Source organism: Eurytemora carolleeae, unplaced genomic scaffold (assembly GCF_000591075.1).
Source record: "Eurytemora carolleeae unplaced genomic scaffold, Eaff_2.0 scaffold111, whole genome shotgun sequence".
Lineage (NCBI taxonomy): Eukaryota > Metazoa > Arthropoda > Copepoda > Calanoida > Temoridae > Eurytemora > Eurytemora carolleeae.
In genome coordinates, this window is record NW_019396201.1 from 77414 (window position 1) to 94582 (window position 17169).

Below are 17169 nucleotides of genomic sequence, written 5' to 3' on the forward strand. Positions count from 1 at the left end.
ACAAGACATTCGTATATTTGTTGCGTATAGCCGGCCAAACGGCTGAACCAAATGGGCTCAAATTTTTTGTGAACACTCATGGGTGGCCAGGGGGTTTTATATAGGCTTAAATAAAATTCGATTTTTTTTTCAACATCTGCATGGAGAGTCATTTTAAATTACGCTTACACTCGATTCCTTTAATTTGAAAAAAATACTCAAATTAAGCGAGTTTTGGTTTTAATGTTCAGTATTAAATGTTTTATATCTACAAAGAATTAATGTAAAGTCTATAAAATCTAAACCCTATATAATCGTATACAACACTTTATCTCGATATCCACATTGTGACAACTTTTGAGTTTTACAGGTTAATCTGCATGATCGCAGATTAATACAGGGTTACCCCCAAAGGATGAGACTTCAGAGACGACTGTACAGAACTTATCGTACAGACATCTAATCAACAACATATTTTTTCCGTAAAGATTATTACCGGAATGCCGTTTTCCGGTAATTTAAATTTCCTGCGGTCCCAAATCATTAAAGTACATTTAACAACTATTTTTAGTGCAAATACCAAATTCAACCTTCTAATTGTTTTATTTCAAAGATTTTTGGTCGTCAAGAGTCTTGTACTTTGTGGGTAACCCTGTTTGAACCATATTAGAGGGGGGTGCGTCAAAATATTGTGAAGAGTATATTTAAAGCAAAAAATGTGTTAAACATTTCCTTGGTTTTATCTTACTAAATTTACAAATTAAATGCGTAAATTGACCTAACCCTCCCCCCCCCTTGATTTTCCCAATAATTAATGAGTTGTGATTTAACTGTACAAGTTAATATATATATACTGGTATATATACTGGTATATACTGGTATAGTATCGTAGATACTTAAAGGAAAGCCCTTCTTATTAGTTATAGTAGCAAAGTTAAAGTACATGGTTAATATACATATCACTAAGTGTTTAGTAGTCATTTGCCTGGCTACCTTCATGTTAGTATACCATAGACTTGTGTTATTTATCAGCTGGAAATATATTTCCGTCATTCGGCAGTTTCTTGTTGAGTTGGGGTCGGCCTAGATTTCTACAGAATGAATGTTAATTGTTTATTACTGTAGTAGTATGTAGAATTTTCCCTCTGGTAACTTCTGTAGTTACTAAATTACTAACACATTTTCCCAAAGGTTACTTCTTAATTCCCAAATGTAACCAATTTCCAAAAAGGTTAACAAGGTTACTCGACAGCTAGTGACTTATTCCTTAATATGTTTTCCTGAAATGTATATTATTGTGAGTTTTCAGACTAATATGTTAAATGAAGGACTATAATGTTGTACCTTCTCATGAGACTAAAGATGAAAACCATTTTCTCCATCTTCTCCTTTCTTTTACTCCTCTTCTTCCTTATCTACCTCAAATACGCTGTCCAGCAGTTCTTTAACCCTAAGGTAATTTTAGGGAAGGGGGGGGGGCTACGTTTTCTCAGCCCTACTTCAGGATCAAGTGACCCTTGCTATAAAAAAATATTCCGATTTTTCTACCTCTTCTTAAATTTTTAAAAATTAATCGAGGGGAGCATATAGCTTTATATATTCTTTTTGAATACGGTAATTTTTTTAATAAGACCGGATTTAAATTGGTTCAAGAGATTTAACGGAATCAAGTTTTTGACACAATTTTCTAATCCCTTTATCTTTGGAACCCTTTGATATTTCAAACTATGTATTGTGCTACAGATCTAATAGGTTTAGACCATATTAGGTTGCATAGATATAGGGTGCAGAAAACTTTGTGGCATAAACTCAGTTCCTTTGTTACTTTATAATTACTATAAATGCTTAGTTTAGATATATTCATCTATTTTTTACATTTTTCCATTATAATTCCCAAATTACATATTTATATGTTTAAGTTTTAATGTCCCATCTTTTTAAAAAAATCGNGGGGGGGGGGGGGGGGGAAGAGGAGGTATTATAATTAAAAATGATTTATTATTTTTCAGAATAATTTTTAAAAAATAGACTTTTTAGGTTCTGAATGCCCCACTTAAAGTTTTGGATAATTCTGTTTTTGCTGAGGAAATTGGCCTGGTAAGTTGGTTTAGGACAAAAACATATGTTAAAGGAAATTAGCCTGGTAAGTTGGTTTAGGACAAAAACATATGTTAAAGGAAATTAGCCTGGTAAGTTGGTTTAGGTTAAGAACATATGTTAAAGGAAATTGGCCTGGTAAGTTGGTTTAGGTTAAAAACATATGTTAAAGGAAATTAGCCTGGTAAGTTGGTTTAGGAAACATATGTTAAAGGAAATTAGCCTGGTAAGTTGGTTTAGGTTAAAAACATATGTTAAAGGAAATTAGCCTGGTAATTTGGTTTAGGACAAAAACATATGTTTAAGGAAATTAGCCTGGTAATTTGGTTTAGGATAAAAACATATGTTAAAGGAAATTAGCCTGGTAAGTTGGTTTAGGTTAAAAACATATGTTAAAGGAAATTAGCCTGGTAATTTGGTTTAGGACAAAAACATATGTTTAAGGAAATTAGCCTGGTAATTTGGTTTAGGACAAAAACCTATGTTAAAGGAAATTAGTCTGGTAAGTTGGCTTAGGACAAAAACATATATTAAAGGGAGTTTAGACGTAATTTCAAGTAATCCTCATTTATAAAATGAAATGACCGATTCATAATTATATCCTTTAAACCTTTATCTTAGCAAGACTGATTAAGTTATTATTGTTTTTCTTTCTAAAAAATTGATTATTTTCTCTGTAAAGTGAATTGCGGATTTCTGCTTCAGAAACAATGGATAAGCTAAAACTACGATATCCTCCACGCTTTTGATCAGATAAAGGTTTAAAGGTACAGAATTGTGAATCAGGCGTGCTTCTCTTTTTTAAATTTCAATTAACCTTAAATATAAATTTCATTTAGTTTGAAATCTATAAAAAAAACAAGACATACGTATTTGTATATGTTGCATATTGCTGGCCAAACGGCTGGACAGATTGGGCTTAACTTTTTTGCGGACACTCATGGGTGGCCGACGGGGGGTCAAAGGCGAATTTTTGTTCAAATTTTTTTTTTCCACGGGCTCTTCAGCTAGTATTACATATTTTAGAATACAAATACTTTTTCTAAAGAATTGATTTTAAAATAACTTTTCTAGTAAAAAAAAGTTTGCTTTCCTCGCTCTTGGTTTTAAAATGGAAGCTTGTAAAATTCGAGTTCTCAAAGTCATTCTAGTAATCTTCTAGTTTAAGTTGATAATTAGATTGATGAAAATATAAGAAATGACAGATTTTGTATAAACTAGATATTGATAATAAATTGTATTTGATATTAAAGTTTGCCCAAACAGGTTTGGACTGAAGTGTTTTTTAGATTCTTGAGGGGAAAAAAGTGGACGTTAGTTTTCCCGATATTCCTGTTATGGTTTGGTGGACTTCATTCACAGGTTTGGTGGACTCCATTTACAGGTTTGGTGAACTCCATTCACAGGTTTGATGGACTCCATTTACAGGTTTAGTTGATTCCATTCATTGGTTTGGTGAGCTTCATTTACAGGTTTGGTAGACTCCATCTACAGGTTTTGTTGACTCCATTCATAGGTTTAGTGGACTCCATCGACAGATTTTGTTGACTCCATTTACAGGTTTGGTGGACTCCATTATCAGTTTTGGTGGACTCCATTTACTGTTTATTGGATTTTATTCTCATGTTTGTTAGAATATTTTAAATTTCACTGCTATTTTTAATGCAAACTACCCCTTTTTCAGAATAAAAAAGATTATATTATGGCTAAACTTTTTAAAGGAAATTTCATTAATTTTTATTTTTAAGGAGATGATGGTTTACAGGAATGTGATGATGGAAAAAGGTAAGTTTCACTAGTCTTATACAGGGTGTCCCAAAAAACATGGGAATTTAGTGACGAATTCTATATCGTCTTTGTTATAAATTAGCATTGTAATACCTAATTTTAAAAGCCATAATATTATTATTATTTTATGAAAACGGTAAAAGACTGTAAAGATGTGTCTATAATGTCTCCGTAAGATGAACAGTGAAAACGGACAGGTTTACACTGTTTTTATACTGCAATTTTCTTGTTTTACAAAGTACAACCGTATGCAGTCAAAACATAAACAAACAAAATGTGAACATAGTAGACGAAACTCTTACAGATTACAGCTTTCTCAGTAGGTATCACTATACTAAATCAAAGAATTATTGGAAAAGACGATTTCGAATTCGTCACTGAATTCCCATGTTTATTGGGACACCCTGTTTCATATATTTGCTATTTAACAAATTAATAAAAAATATCAAGATTTTAACGTTTTTTTATGTATGCTTAGTTGTTTTGTGACAAATGACCGGAAATACATGAAACATCCAAACCTTGCAAATATATTTTTCTATGGAACTGATTTCAGGAACACTTTTATTAAAAATCAACAAATCGTGCAACATTTATTTAAATCTTATTCAGATTTTGAAACTTAAAGCACGAAAATCAGAATAATATTTTTCAAAAATAGAAAAGAAAACTTCAGAAATAAATGTTTCGAGTGATTCTAGATTAAAGATTTTTTTCTTTCTGCACTTATGAAATGTGTACTGTGCTTTACTATAGAGAGTACGCCACCTCCCCCCCCTTGTGTTTTTATGAAAGTTGTATTGTACTGCGTGGAGAGTACGACCCCCCCTGAGACCAAAACTTAAAAGAGTATCGTTGAACGAAACTCCCTAGTTTCCTTTTTGGGGTCTTAACATTTGTGTAGATTTTGATTAAAGAGATTCGAAAAAATGGAGAATATGAAGAAAATAAATAATATAATATTTCTTCACAAAAATTTTGATATCCACAAAACTTTCATAACCTCATTCGTGAAACCCGGGTTTCGAAACTGGTTTTTATAACCATACCCTGTCTTAAGTTTTGGGCTCTGTGCTTATGAAAGTTGTACTGTACCGTAGATAGTACAACCCCCCCCCCACTATGCTTATGAAAGTTGTACTGTACTGTAGAGAGTACAAACCTCCCCCCTGTGCTTATGAAAGTTGTACTGAACTGTAGAGAGTACGACCTCCCTCTACCTAGAACTGATGTCCATTGGTCCCTGCTTCATGAGGAGAGCCCTAAAAACAACCAAATTTTCAGGAAAAAACATTTTAGATATTATTAAACGAAATATTCGTTGTTACACTCATCTCTCGAAAGTTTTGAATAATATCCTGTATCATAAGATTACTAGACAAGTCAACCCACTCTACTTAGAATTGTTAAACCAAGATAGCAACATTCCCATGGTTCTACCGAGTTCATCAAACAAAATTTGAGGCAAATCGGTTTAGGGGTTCATGATTTAAATTGACATACAAACAGTTAGACGTACAAACAGAGATAACTACATAAAGGATGTCCTGCAGTAAGAACCAAAGAACTGTGGAATAAAAGATTGAAGACATTTAAGGAATCTAATGAGTACTTGATGTTGCTACAGGGCAAAACACTTGAAATCAAATTTTAAAGTGAAATGGGCCTGTGTACATTGCACAATTGTTGTGTTCCATGTTCATGGAACTTTTTAAAATGAAACCTTGAGTCTAACAATCGTCTTCCTATTCCAAAGTTTTAGGGTTTTCACTTCATATAATGTTCGTGTAAAACTTTTTTATTAAAAAATGTTTCAAAATCTAGTCATGCGGATATGATGTCTCTTTTCAATCACTCTTCCACCTTCAGGTATTGAAATTGAAATTGAAAGAAAAAATGAAAAATTCGAAATCGTAAGTTTCGGTGACTCTCCGGGGAATGTCCGTATCACAAGGATGAAGAAGATATCATTGTTTATCTCTTTAGAAATTTATTTAATTGTGATTTCTCTATACAAAAGTGACTCGCGCATTTCTGTTGCTGAAACGATGGAGGAAATTGTCAGAATTAAAAACTTTTTAAGTTAGAAGAACGACGATATACTTCCCCATAATTGATCAAATAAAGGTTTAACCTTTGTAAATTTTCAGTTACAATTAATTATATTTATAAAAAAGATTGTGAAAGAAATTTGTTAACAGAAGTCCTATTCGATCTCGTATTTTACTCCTTATAAAATATATTTAATTAACCCTGATATAACGACAGGGGACGAATAAAAATGAGTTCACTTTACATTTACTTCCTGATACAGTGTACTAAAGGCCGGATGTAGAATGTAATGTACAATGTACAGAATATACATTTACCTGATACAGTGTACTAAAGGCCGGATGTAGAATGTAATGTACAATGTACAGAATATAAATTAACTTCCTGACACAGTGTATACTAAAGGCCGGATGTAGAATGTAATGTACAATGTAAAAAATATACATTTACTTCCTCATACAGTGTACTAAAGGCCGGATGTAGAATGTAATGTAAAATGTACAAAATATACATTTACTTCCTCATACAGTGTACTGAAGGCCGGATGTAGAATGTAATGTAAAATGTACAGAATATTCATTTATAGGAAGTAACATTCCTAGAAGATAATATTTGTTTGTGCTCAAGAATGTAATGCAGGAAAAGTTATTTCAGAAGTATACCCATCTTTTGTACTGCAGTGTACTGTCTCTGGGCGGTAATGTAAACACAAGACGGATGTTACAGCCTGACATGGGATCCATCTTTCACATAAAAAAATCAATGAAATATTCTGATCATAGGAAACTATTATGAGAATTATCAAAATTATCAAAATTTAATGCTTTAAACCTCCTTGGATACAAGACGAACATCAATGCATCTATTCTTGTTTACAAATTCTGCCCAAAGAGAACTGGTTTCAATATGTACGCAGAGTATACACGACCGCAATTAACTTTCCTTGCATTAGTACATCAATAATTTAATCTCTTAACATGCAGATGTCGAACATCAATAATTTAATCTCTAACATGCAGATGTCGAACATCAATAATTTAATCTCTAACATGCAGATGTCGAACATCAATAAAGTCCAGAATTATTTATCCGACATCTTCGACTGCGACATCACCAGCCACCACATTTAGTTGGTTTGAATGTTTCCTGTACTGGTCGAAATTATATTTTTGCAACTTTTTTCGGAACAAATTTTTTTTTAAATAACCCTTGTAAATAATTTAGATAAATCCTTTTTTAGGAAAGAAAGCGATCTTGCTCTGACTACCCAGTACCTAGAGGGTCTATCCAGTTTAATAGACGATAAATATACCAACTCTTTTTATCAGAAGAATCGGTAGGAGCATTCTTCACCTATAATATAGGATTTAAATATTTTAATCTGCAAAAAAATCCTGTTTATGGATTGCTTATGTTTTTATCTACTATTTATTTTTATTTTTATTAGTATCAAATTGTTATTTTTGTTATTATTATTATTATTACGTCTTTAATTGTTCACAAAGATCACACGAAACTTGATTATATACCTTTATCTGCTCGAAAGCAGCAGTCCCGGTTTAGAGGAACACAGATGCTTCCGATGGGACTTCTCCGAGAGGAGGTACGGATACTTCTCCGAGAGGAGGAACGGATACTGCTCTGAAAGGAGGAACGGATACTTCTCCGAGAGGAGGTACGGATAGATGCTGATTGGATCCGAATAAGGTTGAGTTAAACATCAGATCTCAATCTTGAGGACAATGATGAGATCTAAATAAGATTAAGTTAGACATTAGATCTCATCTTGAGAGCAGCTTCATATTTAATCTTCACCTTTATCTGCTTAATAGCAGCAGTCCTGGTTTAGAGAAGCAAGGAAGACGCTTCCGACAGGACTTCTCCATGTGGGAGGTGAAGACGATGGTGCCCAGCAGGGAGACACTCTGCAGTCGGTTTGAATCTGCTCTATCAGACTTTCTTTAGATTGAAGAGATCATCCTCGTCAAGGAGTACGGCGTGGGTAGATCATAGGAGAACTTGGTCTACAAGATAAAGGAGTAATTAGTCTCGGATAAGCTTCAAAAGTTTAGAATTCTCTAGGAATGTATTTTCACCTGTTAATTCATTAGTTCATAGTTCAGGACAGGCGATGAAATACAAGAACGATCTGGATTCACTTTATATAACATCCATAAGTTTTAATGAGCTTAAATTCAAAAAAGGTTTTAGGCAGTGTTACATTTACATTTAAATAAGATGTTTTATAAACCTAGTATTGCACAACCTGGAGTACTAAGGCAGGATAACGCAGTTATTCTAGCCCATTATGGTCTGAAATATATAGACCATTAAATATATTTTTTAGTTATAGGCTCATTTAAAGTATAAATCTAGACGTTGTAAAAAAGCTTTTTAGGCTTGAGAATATAAAACTTTAGGCCAGAATGATACATTTAAAGTAAAATTTAATTAAACTCAAATAAAATCTCAGATAAAGCTCGATTAAATATTTATATATGTATATACAGGAGGAACAAGTATAGAATTAGATAAGTAGATCTTCATGTGCTTCTTTAGATCACGATTTCTGGATTCAACCTGAACATCAAGATTTAAGAAAAGATCCATAGATCTTACACTCTCCTCGTTTGCTAACACGTTTCTGCTCTCTTTTGATTGGTTTAAAAATCCAGCCAATGAAAAAAGTCTAAATTGTGTGCGTATTATTAATTTAGTTATCGCCGGAGTTGTTTTGACCCCTGGCAATCCCTAGGAGACTTTTTTTTATTTTCTGGAAATTAGGATCATTATTGATTTGCTAATCTTATCAGAAGATATTAATAATTTAATTCTTGTTCTCTAGGCTAGCTGAAGATGAAGGATTAGCCCCTGTTGTCTATGTACAGTCTGGGTGTGATACCCCCAGTAATAGAGATATCTGGGTTCAAGAGTTCATGAAGTACATTCAAGTAGACTCACTGGGTTCCTGTCTAACTAACAAGGTATAGATAGCTGGGTTCAAGAGTTCATCAAGCACGTTCAAATAGACTCACTGGGTTCCTGTCTAACTAACAAGGTATAGATAGCTGGGTTCAAGAGTTCATCAAGTACGTTCAAATAGACTCACTGGGTTCCTGTCTAACTAACAAGGTAGAGATATCTGGGTTCAAGAGTTCATCAAGTACATTCAAGTAGACTCACTGGGTTCCTGTCTAATTAACAAGGTAGAGATATCTGGGTTCAAGAGTTCGTGAAGTACATTCAAGTAGACTCACTGGGTTCCTGTCTAACTAACAAGGTAGAGATATCTGGGTTCAAGAGTTCATGAAGTACATTCAAGTAGACTCACTGGGTTCCTGTCTAACTAACAAGGTTTAGATAGCTGGGTTCAAGAGTTCATCTGAAGTACATTCAAGTAGACTCACTGGGTTCCTGTCTAACTAACAAGGTAGAGATATATGGGTTTAAGAGTTAATGAAATACATTCAAGTAGACTGACTGGGTTCCTGTCTAACTAACAAGGTAGAGATATATGGGTTCAAGAGTTCATCAAGTGCATTCAAGTAGACTCACTGGGTTCCTGTCTAATTAACAAGGTAGAGATATCTGGGTTCAAGAGTTCGTGAAGTACATTCAAGTAGACTCACTGGGTTCCTGTCTAACTAACAAGGTAGAGATATCTGGGTTCAAGAGTTCATGAAGTACATTCAAGTAGACTCACTGGGTTCCTGTCTAACTAACAAGGTAGAGATAGCTGGGTTCANCTACTGAGGATTGCCCCAAGGCATAAAACATCTAGATATACTTGAATATGTGAGATCCTGAAATATATTAAAATGTTTAAATTTGAATCTGATTTTTGAAAAATAATTATATAAATATACAAAAAGATGTATACAGTAATCAGATTATGCGTATCTATGTTACTATTTTCTCTTAAATCTTATCAGAATCAATTCAACTTGAGATAAAATTTGCCATACATATTACATATAATTTTGTTTGCTCGGAAAATATAAATTTTTCATTATATAACTATCTTTATTTACAACCTCTATTTGTTGTTCCAAGCTCACGGTGTTTATTTACATTTTACATATATCTAAATCTTAAAGATTTATTATTTTTATATATGTCAATTAACAATTAATTTGTTTTTTTTGTTTTTATACATGCGATTAATAAAATTTGTATTTATTCGTATTATACATAGCTATAATTATATATTTATATAGGGAGTGATATATGTTGAAAAAAAAACATGCGAATTCAAATCCTCTAAATCTTTTGATTTGAATTAGGAAAAATTAAAAAGTACGTTAACTTTATATTTAGGATTTACCAGGGAGTATTCGTGGTAGTGAGAATATGCAGAACAGGTAGACCCTCCCCCCCCCTGATAGTTCACGATTTGTCCGTTAGAGTTCTCTAGTGACAGCTCACATAAAGTGTTTTCCTTAAGAATTCAGCAAATATAATTGAAATGAAAAGTTTATCTGAAACGGAATTGTGAGAAAATTTTTTAAATGTTTTTTTTTTACAGTTTATAGTTTTGAGAGTTATATTTATTATTTTTTGACTTAATTTACCATACGATATAAACCCGGAAATTTGTCTTCAGTTTACAACGTCTTGTCTGTTTGTTAAAATACTTCTGCGGATTTTCTTGACCATAAGAAAATCAATAAAACAATTAATATATAATTATAGGGGTCAGGCGATAGGCCTGAGCTTATTATTACATTGGTGAAACATAATCGATGTATTATTGATTTTCTTAATGTCAAGAAAATCCACAGAAGTATTTTAACAAACAGACAAGACGTTGTACAGTTTGAATAAACTTCCTGATATATATAATATGTCAAACTAGGTAAGAAAATTATAAATATAGCTCTCAAAATTGAAGAAATTGAAACGAAACATTTTTGAAATTTTCACGCAATCTCGTTTTATAAAATCTTTTTATGTCAATTATATTTGCTAATCTTATAAGAAAAACACTGAAGTTGAAATGTCACTAGAGAACTCTAGCGGGCCAATCGAGAACTACTGTAACATAGGGCTTTCTCACACTAACAGTGCAGAGTGCAGATATAATTTAATATGATGAAGGGAGATACCGTAGAAACATCAATATGATTAATAACTAGAGAAAAGTATACTATATTTTTATGAAACTATAGTGTACTTTATCATTCTTACTCACTTCATAGTTAATTTCATGGAATTGCTGTAAAGTTAAATTAGCTGTACATTATAAAATAAAATTGAAATTAATTTTATTTGACTTCTGCTTTGTTTCACAGCTTATTTGATCTATTGAAATAGCCATTGAAATAAGACAAGTACACAAACGTTTCATAAATTTATCTATTACACTATTAATTTGGTACGGCGTGCTGTACAGTTTTTGGACTTATATTTTCTCTATATCTCGAAGGTTCTCGCCTTTTTAGATTATTTGTCCCTCGCTTAAGCTCGGGACAAAATTAAATCTATAATGGCTTGAACCTTCTCGATAAAGAGAAAATTTCTGTCCAAAAACTTTATAACACTGCGACCAAAATAACAGTGTTATAATTGTTATCATTAATTATTCTGGGAGGAATAAAAACCTTGTCGGTCGGGAGTTGTTTATATTTGCATCGACACTTTTTATATATAAACAATGATGTCCGATGGGGCTTCCTGCACTGCATATTTCTAATATTATTTATTTTTTTCAATTAAGATTTAGTCCATGATAAGTTAAGGGTTCAATGTCGTCTGTGCATAATAAGTAACTATCTGGATAATAAAATGCGATTTTTGTTAATTTTTAACGTTAATTTCAAGATTTGCTGTTTTGTTTTTGTTGGCTAATTCTTAAAGAGTTTAATTAACATCTAAACATGATCTTAATCAAATTGATATAATGAGCAAAGGAAAAACTTAAGAAGACTCACCGCAGACTCTAATGTTTTAATCCTGATATCTTTGCAACCTGATGGTGTAAAAACAAGAAAATATATATTTCTTAATATTAGGTTGTAAAGGTATAAAAATTACAAACAAAAAGTTTGATTATAAAAAATTGTATTAAATATATAATTGAATTTTTTAGTGATTTCTACGCTGAGATATCTAAATACAAGTTCATGCTGACCCTCGAGAATGCTGTTTGTCCAGATTATATAACAGAGAAACTCTGGAGAGCTTTACAGCTGGGGGTCATCCCTATATATCTAGGTAGGTCATCCCTATATCCAATATATATCTAGGGATATCATCCCTATATATTTAGGTAGGTCATCCCTATTTATTTAGGTAGGTCATCCCTATATATTTAGGTATGTCATCCCTGTAGCTATGCCTCGAACAAGTTTTCATACTGCAGCTCTTTAAGCATAAAAACAGGCATGTTTTCTTCAACGTTGCATTATACAGTCCCATGCGCATCTCATTGATAAACACTCCTGTTTCACATGTCTTAAATTCTTTAACCCTGTGGGATAAAGCGGCAGTGTCTCTTTTCTATCTGGTCCCGTGATGCAGAACACCAGCATCCTTTACACATCTTTATTTGGGATCGTTTCCCATTTACAGTTAATGAGATGAGTTTCCAAATTCTCGCACCATTAGAACACTTTCTCCGGGTTTCCACTGTTTTTGGGAGCACTCTCGACAAACTTCCGTATTCTCTTTTCAATAATAACTTCAGTTTCACTCATCTCAGCCTACGTACTCAGGGTTGCTCTCCCAGCTGTAACTACTTCCTGTAGATGTTCCATGTGTTGTTGTGTCTCATCTATCCTCTTATTCTTTTCCAACATTGCCTTCAGTCTTTCAATCTCGTTTTATATCTGTAACACTTTCTGCAATGCTTCCGTTTCCAGCTCTATGTGCTCCATCCTTCTCATCAGCATAACACGCATCTGAAAGTCGTCTTCAAATTCCTAAGTTTTCTGGTTCTATCTGTATTTTGATCAACTTTAAAAATCTAAGAAAACAACTAAAAAACTTGAGTAGTTACTGCAGATAGAGGTCATATATTAGTATAGAGTTATTTAAATTGGAATGAATTCAGTAAGGAAGTTTGGAATTTTCCAGGGGGGGCTTAGTTTTTTTTCTTTCCTGAAAAAGCCCGAAAAATCATAGATTTCACTGGTTCAGGGGGGCTGACCCCAAATAGCCCCCCCCCTCCTCTGAATGTGCCTCATCTTCTCTTTCTAAAAAATCTTTTTAATGATATTTCCTTGTCTCTAGGAGCTCCGAATGTTGACGAATATTTACCAAACCCAACTTCAATAATATCAATTCAGGAAATAAAAAATTTATTTTGCTAGATTTCCCAAGATTAAAACGTTTTACAGGAACTGAACACTTGCTTCTAACTCTAATTTGATAAACCCTAGCAATCAGGTTGCAATTAGACATAGAGATTACAAAGTTATAGAATTTCTAAATGAAGTAAATTATTTGTTTCCAATTGTTTCCAATTGTAAAAACGTAAAAACAAACCCAATACAAGAAACGAAATGTCAACTTTTTTCACATTTTAGAATAATTTAAAAAAAAAAAAAAAAATTTGACTCCAGAACTTTTCATCCGTTGAAGATGTTGCAAACCTTGTCAAAAATATCGCCAAAAACGAAAAGGTAAAGTACTCATTTATTACATGCTCCTTTTACTGTATTGTCATACATTCGTAGATTGTAAATTGTACATTGTACAATTTACATTGAGATATTTTGAAGACAAATATAAATTGATTTTACATAAATTTAGCAGAATAATTTGCTTTTTAGTTGTACATGCAGTACATGAAGCATAAAACATTGAAGAAAGTGGAAAACCAGTACCTCCGACATTTGCTAAGTGAAAGAAGGTAAATATTTGGTGGACAACTAGTTTAAAATCCTTCCTTTGAATAAAATGAACTTTATGAAAATGTTGCTTTTATATTTCATTTTATGACTTTAAACCTGAAGTTCAAAATTGTATGAAAACATTTCAGATTATATCTGTGCACTGCACATATTGATAAAAAGCTTTTGCACATTTAAAAAAGCGTATAAAAAAGAATGTCAGGGACACCAAGTGCTAAAGTATTGACTTCATGTTAACAAAAAAGTTTATATAAATTGTTTATCAATTCAATCTTGTTATATTTAAGAGTGTAAGTAGATAGATAGATAGATAGATTGTGTGTGCATATAGATACTAAAGATATCGATCAATAGAATAGATATATATAATATCATATATCATCGCTGATATAACAGTTTGGCGACGTTTGATTAACGTTTATGCATATTAAACGTAAGTATTAAGACTTCTCTCATTCATGCTTTATAGTTATATAACAGATGTGTTTAGATAAAAAAGTAAAAACTGACAAATCTGAAAGTTTAATAATTTTTAAATAAAATTTAAAGTATGTTAGGTAAAAATTGGTCAGGCATTGGAAGACATTTTTAGGAACAACAAATTGAATGTTCAACTTTGAAACAGAAAGAAGAAGAAGAAATATTATTTAATGATTTTTTTAGAAGCAAAAAAGTAATTAATAATGAGCAGTAGCATGATCCAAAACGGTACAGTACACCAAATAAACAATCCTATTTGTCTAGTTGGGGTGTAAGTGTAGAAGACCAGATGGAGAAGGGTAACTCTGTCAAGCATTTCCAGTGTCTAGTCTGCACCAGGATACACAGGAGCAACAAGTTCAAGAATATGGGTAGGTTCGGTGTGAGATGTTAATTAATTGGAGTCATTGAACTACTTACCGCCGGTTCAAATTCTAAATCACTGAGTCAAAGTTAGATATTAGAAATAACAATAATATATTTCGGACAAAGAACACTATTACAGTTAGATATATTTCTAATTTGAATAAAATGATATCAAATGATTTTTGTTTGTCACAATTATAAATGTCTGTGAATTGGAGATTGAATCGGTGATTCAAGATCTAGTTCAACGACTACTAATTCCGATCCCTGCTCATTCAGACATCTGGTTTAAAAGTCACTGAGTCTTTACTTTGGAGCCTTTAAAGTATAAATACCCATTAAATGTAAACATATCGCATCTTCTATTTTATATAATTTTGTTGGGTTGAACGTTTTGAATATTAAAATATGATAAGATCTTTTGCGCTTTTTTCGATGGTTCAACTAAATGAAAGATCAGCTTTTCATTTCGATTGGACGAATCGTACATAACCAAACAAATAATACTACCAGACATGGATGAGACTGAAAAGACGACATTAAACTCTTGAAATATGACGATTCCAAGTTTATAAGAGTAAGTCTTCAGCCTTGAATGTAGTCACTATATATGTATTAAATGATTGTGAAAGAAAAAAAAACTAGATTACAGACACGTTCCAGGAAATCATGAATATAAGAAAACTGCAGTCATTTTGAACTCCGCACAGTCGTCTCTGAAGTCTCATTCTTTGTAGGATATACCCTTTGTTACTGTGTCTGTAATGTCTGTGTTACTGTTTTCCAGGATTTTCTTCTGCAGTGTACAGAGCTACAAAGGAACACTATGGTTGCCCAGTCCCGGTCCATCCAATCACTAAACAGGTTGGATGTGTTGCGTTTTTTATTTAGAAGTGTGGGCTGAAGGACTGCCCCCCCCCCCTCCGACAATTGGGGGAAGCCAGGGTTGCCTTCAGTTGGGTCGTTTTTGCCTATATTTTTTTACAGAGTCAAAATTTGACATATGATGTATAGAACAATAATTTTTTTGAAATTTGTTGTTATTAACATTTGCTTTTTCTACACTGTGGCCCTAGCAGAAGACATATAAAAAATTACCGAAGAACATTTTCGGATCGTGTTTTAATTTTTATTTTTTAAGAATAAAGATATCGCAAAGAAATTGATGAAAGCAAAATTTAACAATAAAGTTTAAAACATTTGTAGTTTTTTTTTCCTGTGGGTGTTTCGCCTTCTAAAATTGTTAATTTATTTGTTAATCTCTAATATTTCTATGTTATGATGTTATAGGTTGATTACTCCGATAGATATGTACAAGACTATTTCAGGTAAGGCTGATCATTTTTTATCTAATTCTCAAGGAAATATGATTTGAGTTAATATTTAACTATATGTACAAATAAGGTTTAATTTCTTTATGTAAACTCTGTAAGCTTATTATTTGCCTAGAAAATCATCATTTTTGTCTTACAAGGCCGATGATAGCAAATTTAATATAGTGTCCGCGACTTAGGTATATAGAGGCCTATTAATACTTCAAACTTATGATCGAATTAGTAAAGTAACATACAGTAACATCAGTAACATCATATTAGATCTAAATGGAGATTTGAGGAACTAATCAGAAAAAAATCATTAAAAAAAATGTCTAGAGCTAATATAAAACTTCTCTTGCAAAAAATGCCAGGTTTTTTCGAGTAATAAATTTGCGTATTTTGGCGTTAAAGCTTGGAGATAATCCAATATGATATGGGACGCTCTGTATGTATATGATCTGATTATTCCAGAGTTTTCTGTTTATCACTGTATAGGTTATTTCCTTTGGTTGTATTTATGTCAATTGCTTAATAAAATTTAACCGAAAATGAAAATCTTTACAATATACAGGGTTACCCACAAAGGATGGGACTTCAGAGACGATTGTACGGAATTCGATTAGTCCGTTTTATTGCATTCAGGGTTCCTTGTGGAACAAAACATGGGTTATTTTAGTGCTTAATCTTGTAGCAAACCATTAAAATACTGAATTGAATGCAGAAACCAATAATCATACCTCAAATTGTCAAATTTTTAGAGTTTTGGGTCGTCTTTACTGCGTAGTCTCATCCTTTATGGACAACCCTGTACCTTACCCTCTCCTGTTTATCTCTTTCTCTGTGATTTTAATTTTAGTATATTATAATTATGCTTATCATCTATAGTGAACCCCCCCCCCCATTAAAATTTGATTTAAATCTATTAAAATATATGTTTCAGGATGAAATACAGTTCTGCGATTATAAAAAACTTTTCTGAGAAAGGTGCTAGGTTGCCTGGTAAAGTTGAGTTCAATGACCTGGTATTGGACAAATGGAAAACGGAGTTTATGAAATGGAATTCAAACAAGGATTAAATCCCTTCAAAGTTCCCCGTTTTCTGTGATAATTTACATATAGTATTATTTTTCATTAAAATCGACAATATAAGTTGGTTACAAATGTACTATCTATTTTTATTAAAACTACGACGACATTCAATGATATAATAATAATGTCTGCCAGTATGTTCCCCGCTT

At 32.4% G+C, this 17169-nt stretch overlaps 1 protein-coding gene and 1 long non-coding RNA gene across 6 annotated transcripts; one reads left to right on the top strand and one right to left on the bottom strand.

Moving 5' to 3' along the window:
- The first annotated feature begins 1263 nt into the window (after positions 1-1263).
- LOC111697977 (alpha-(1,3)-fucosyltransferase 10) lies at positions 1264-17097 on the top strand. Of its 4 annotated transcripts, none has more exons than XM_023468173.1 (18): positions 1264-1434; positions 2017-2076; positions 3366-3438; positions 3825-3861; positions 4343-4420; positions 5065-5148; positions 5689-5733; positions 7157-7252; positions 8762-8900; positions 10234-10277; positions 12005-12129; positions 13147-13202; positions 13479-13538; positions 13689-13768; positions 14514-14620; positions 15403-15479; positions 15906-15943; positions 16872-17097. In XM_023468173.1, the coding sequence occupies exons 1-18, from the start codon at positions 1315-1317 to the stop codon at positions 17005-17007; spliced, it is 1455 nt and encodes a 484-aa protein (XP_023323941.1). In that variant the 5' UTR covers positions 1264-1314; the 3' UTR covers positions 17008-17097. The 4 variants fall into 4 exon arrangements, with proteins under 4 accessions (XP_023323941.1, XP_023323944.1, XP_023323942.1 ...); XM_023468176.1 differs by having other exon boundaries at positions 15897-15943; positions 16872-16900; XM_023468174.1 differs by lacking the exon at positions 13479-13538.
- On the bottom strand, positions 7417-8400 carry LOC111697978 (uncharacterized). Of its 2 annotated transcripts, XR_002764431.1 has the most exons (4): positions 8168-8400; positions 8013-8065; positions 7732-7940; positions 7417-7668 (listed from the first exon to the last, which is right to left on the bottom strand). It is a non-coding gene; the product is annotated as an uncharacterized LOC111697978 (long non-coding RNA). The 2 variants fall into 2 exon arrangements; XR_002764430.1 differs by having other exon boundaries at positions 7417-7940.
- Positions 17098-17169: the final 72 nt, after the last annotated feature.

What these genes read in the sequence shown, in the direction of transcription:
- LOC111697977 (XM_023468173.1), top strand. Translation starts at nt 1,315, where the DNA reads ATGTTGTACCTTCTCATGAGACTAAAGATGAAAACCATTTTCTCCATC. An exon ending in TCTTTTTATCAGAAGAATCG is followed by an intron (nt 7,253 to 8,761) that starts GTAGGAGCATTC and finishes CTTGTTCTCTAG; the next exon opens with GCTAGCTGAAGATGAAGGAT. An exon ending in CAACAAGTTCAAGAATATGG is followed by an intron (nt 14,621 to 15,402) that starts GTAGGTTCGGTG and finishes ACTGTTTTCCAG; the next exon opens with GATTTTCTTCTGCAGTGTAC.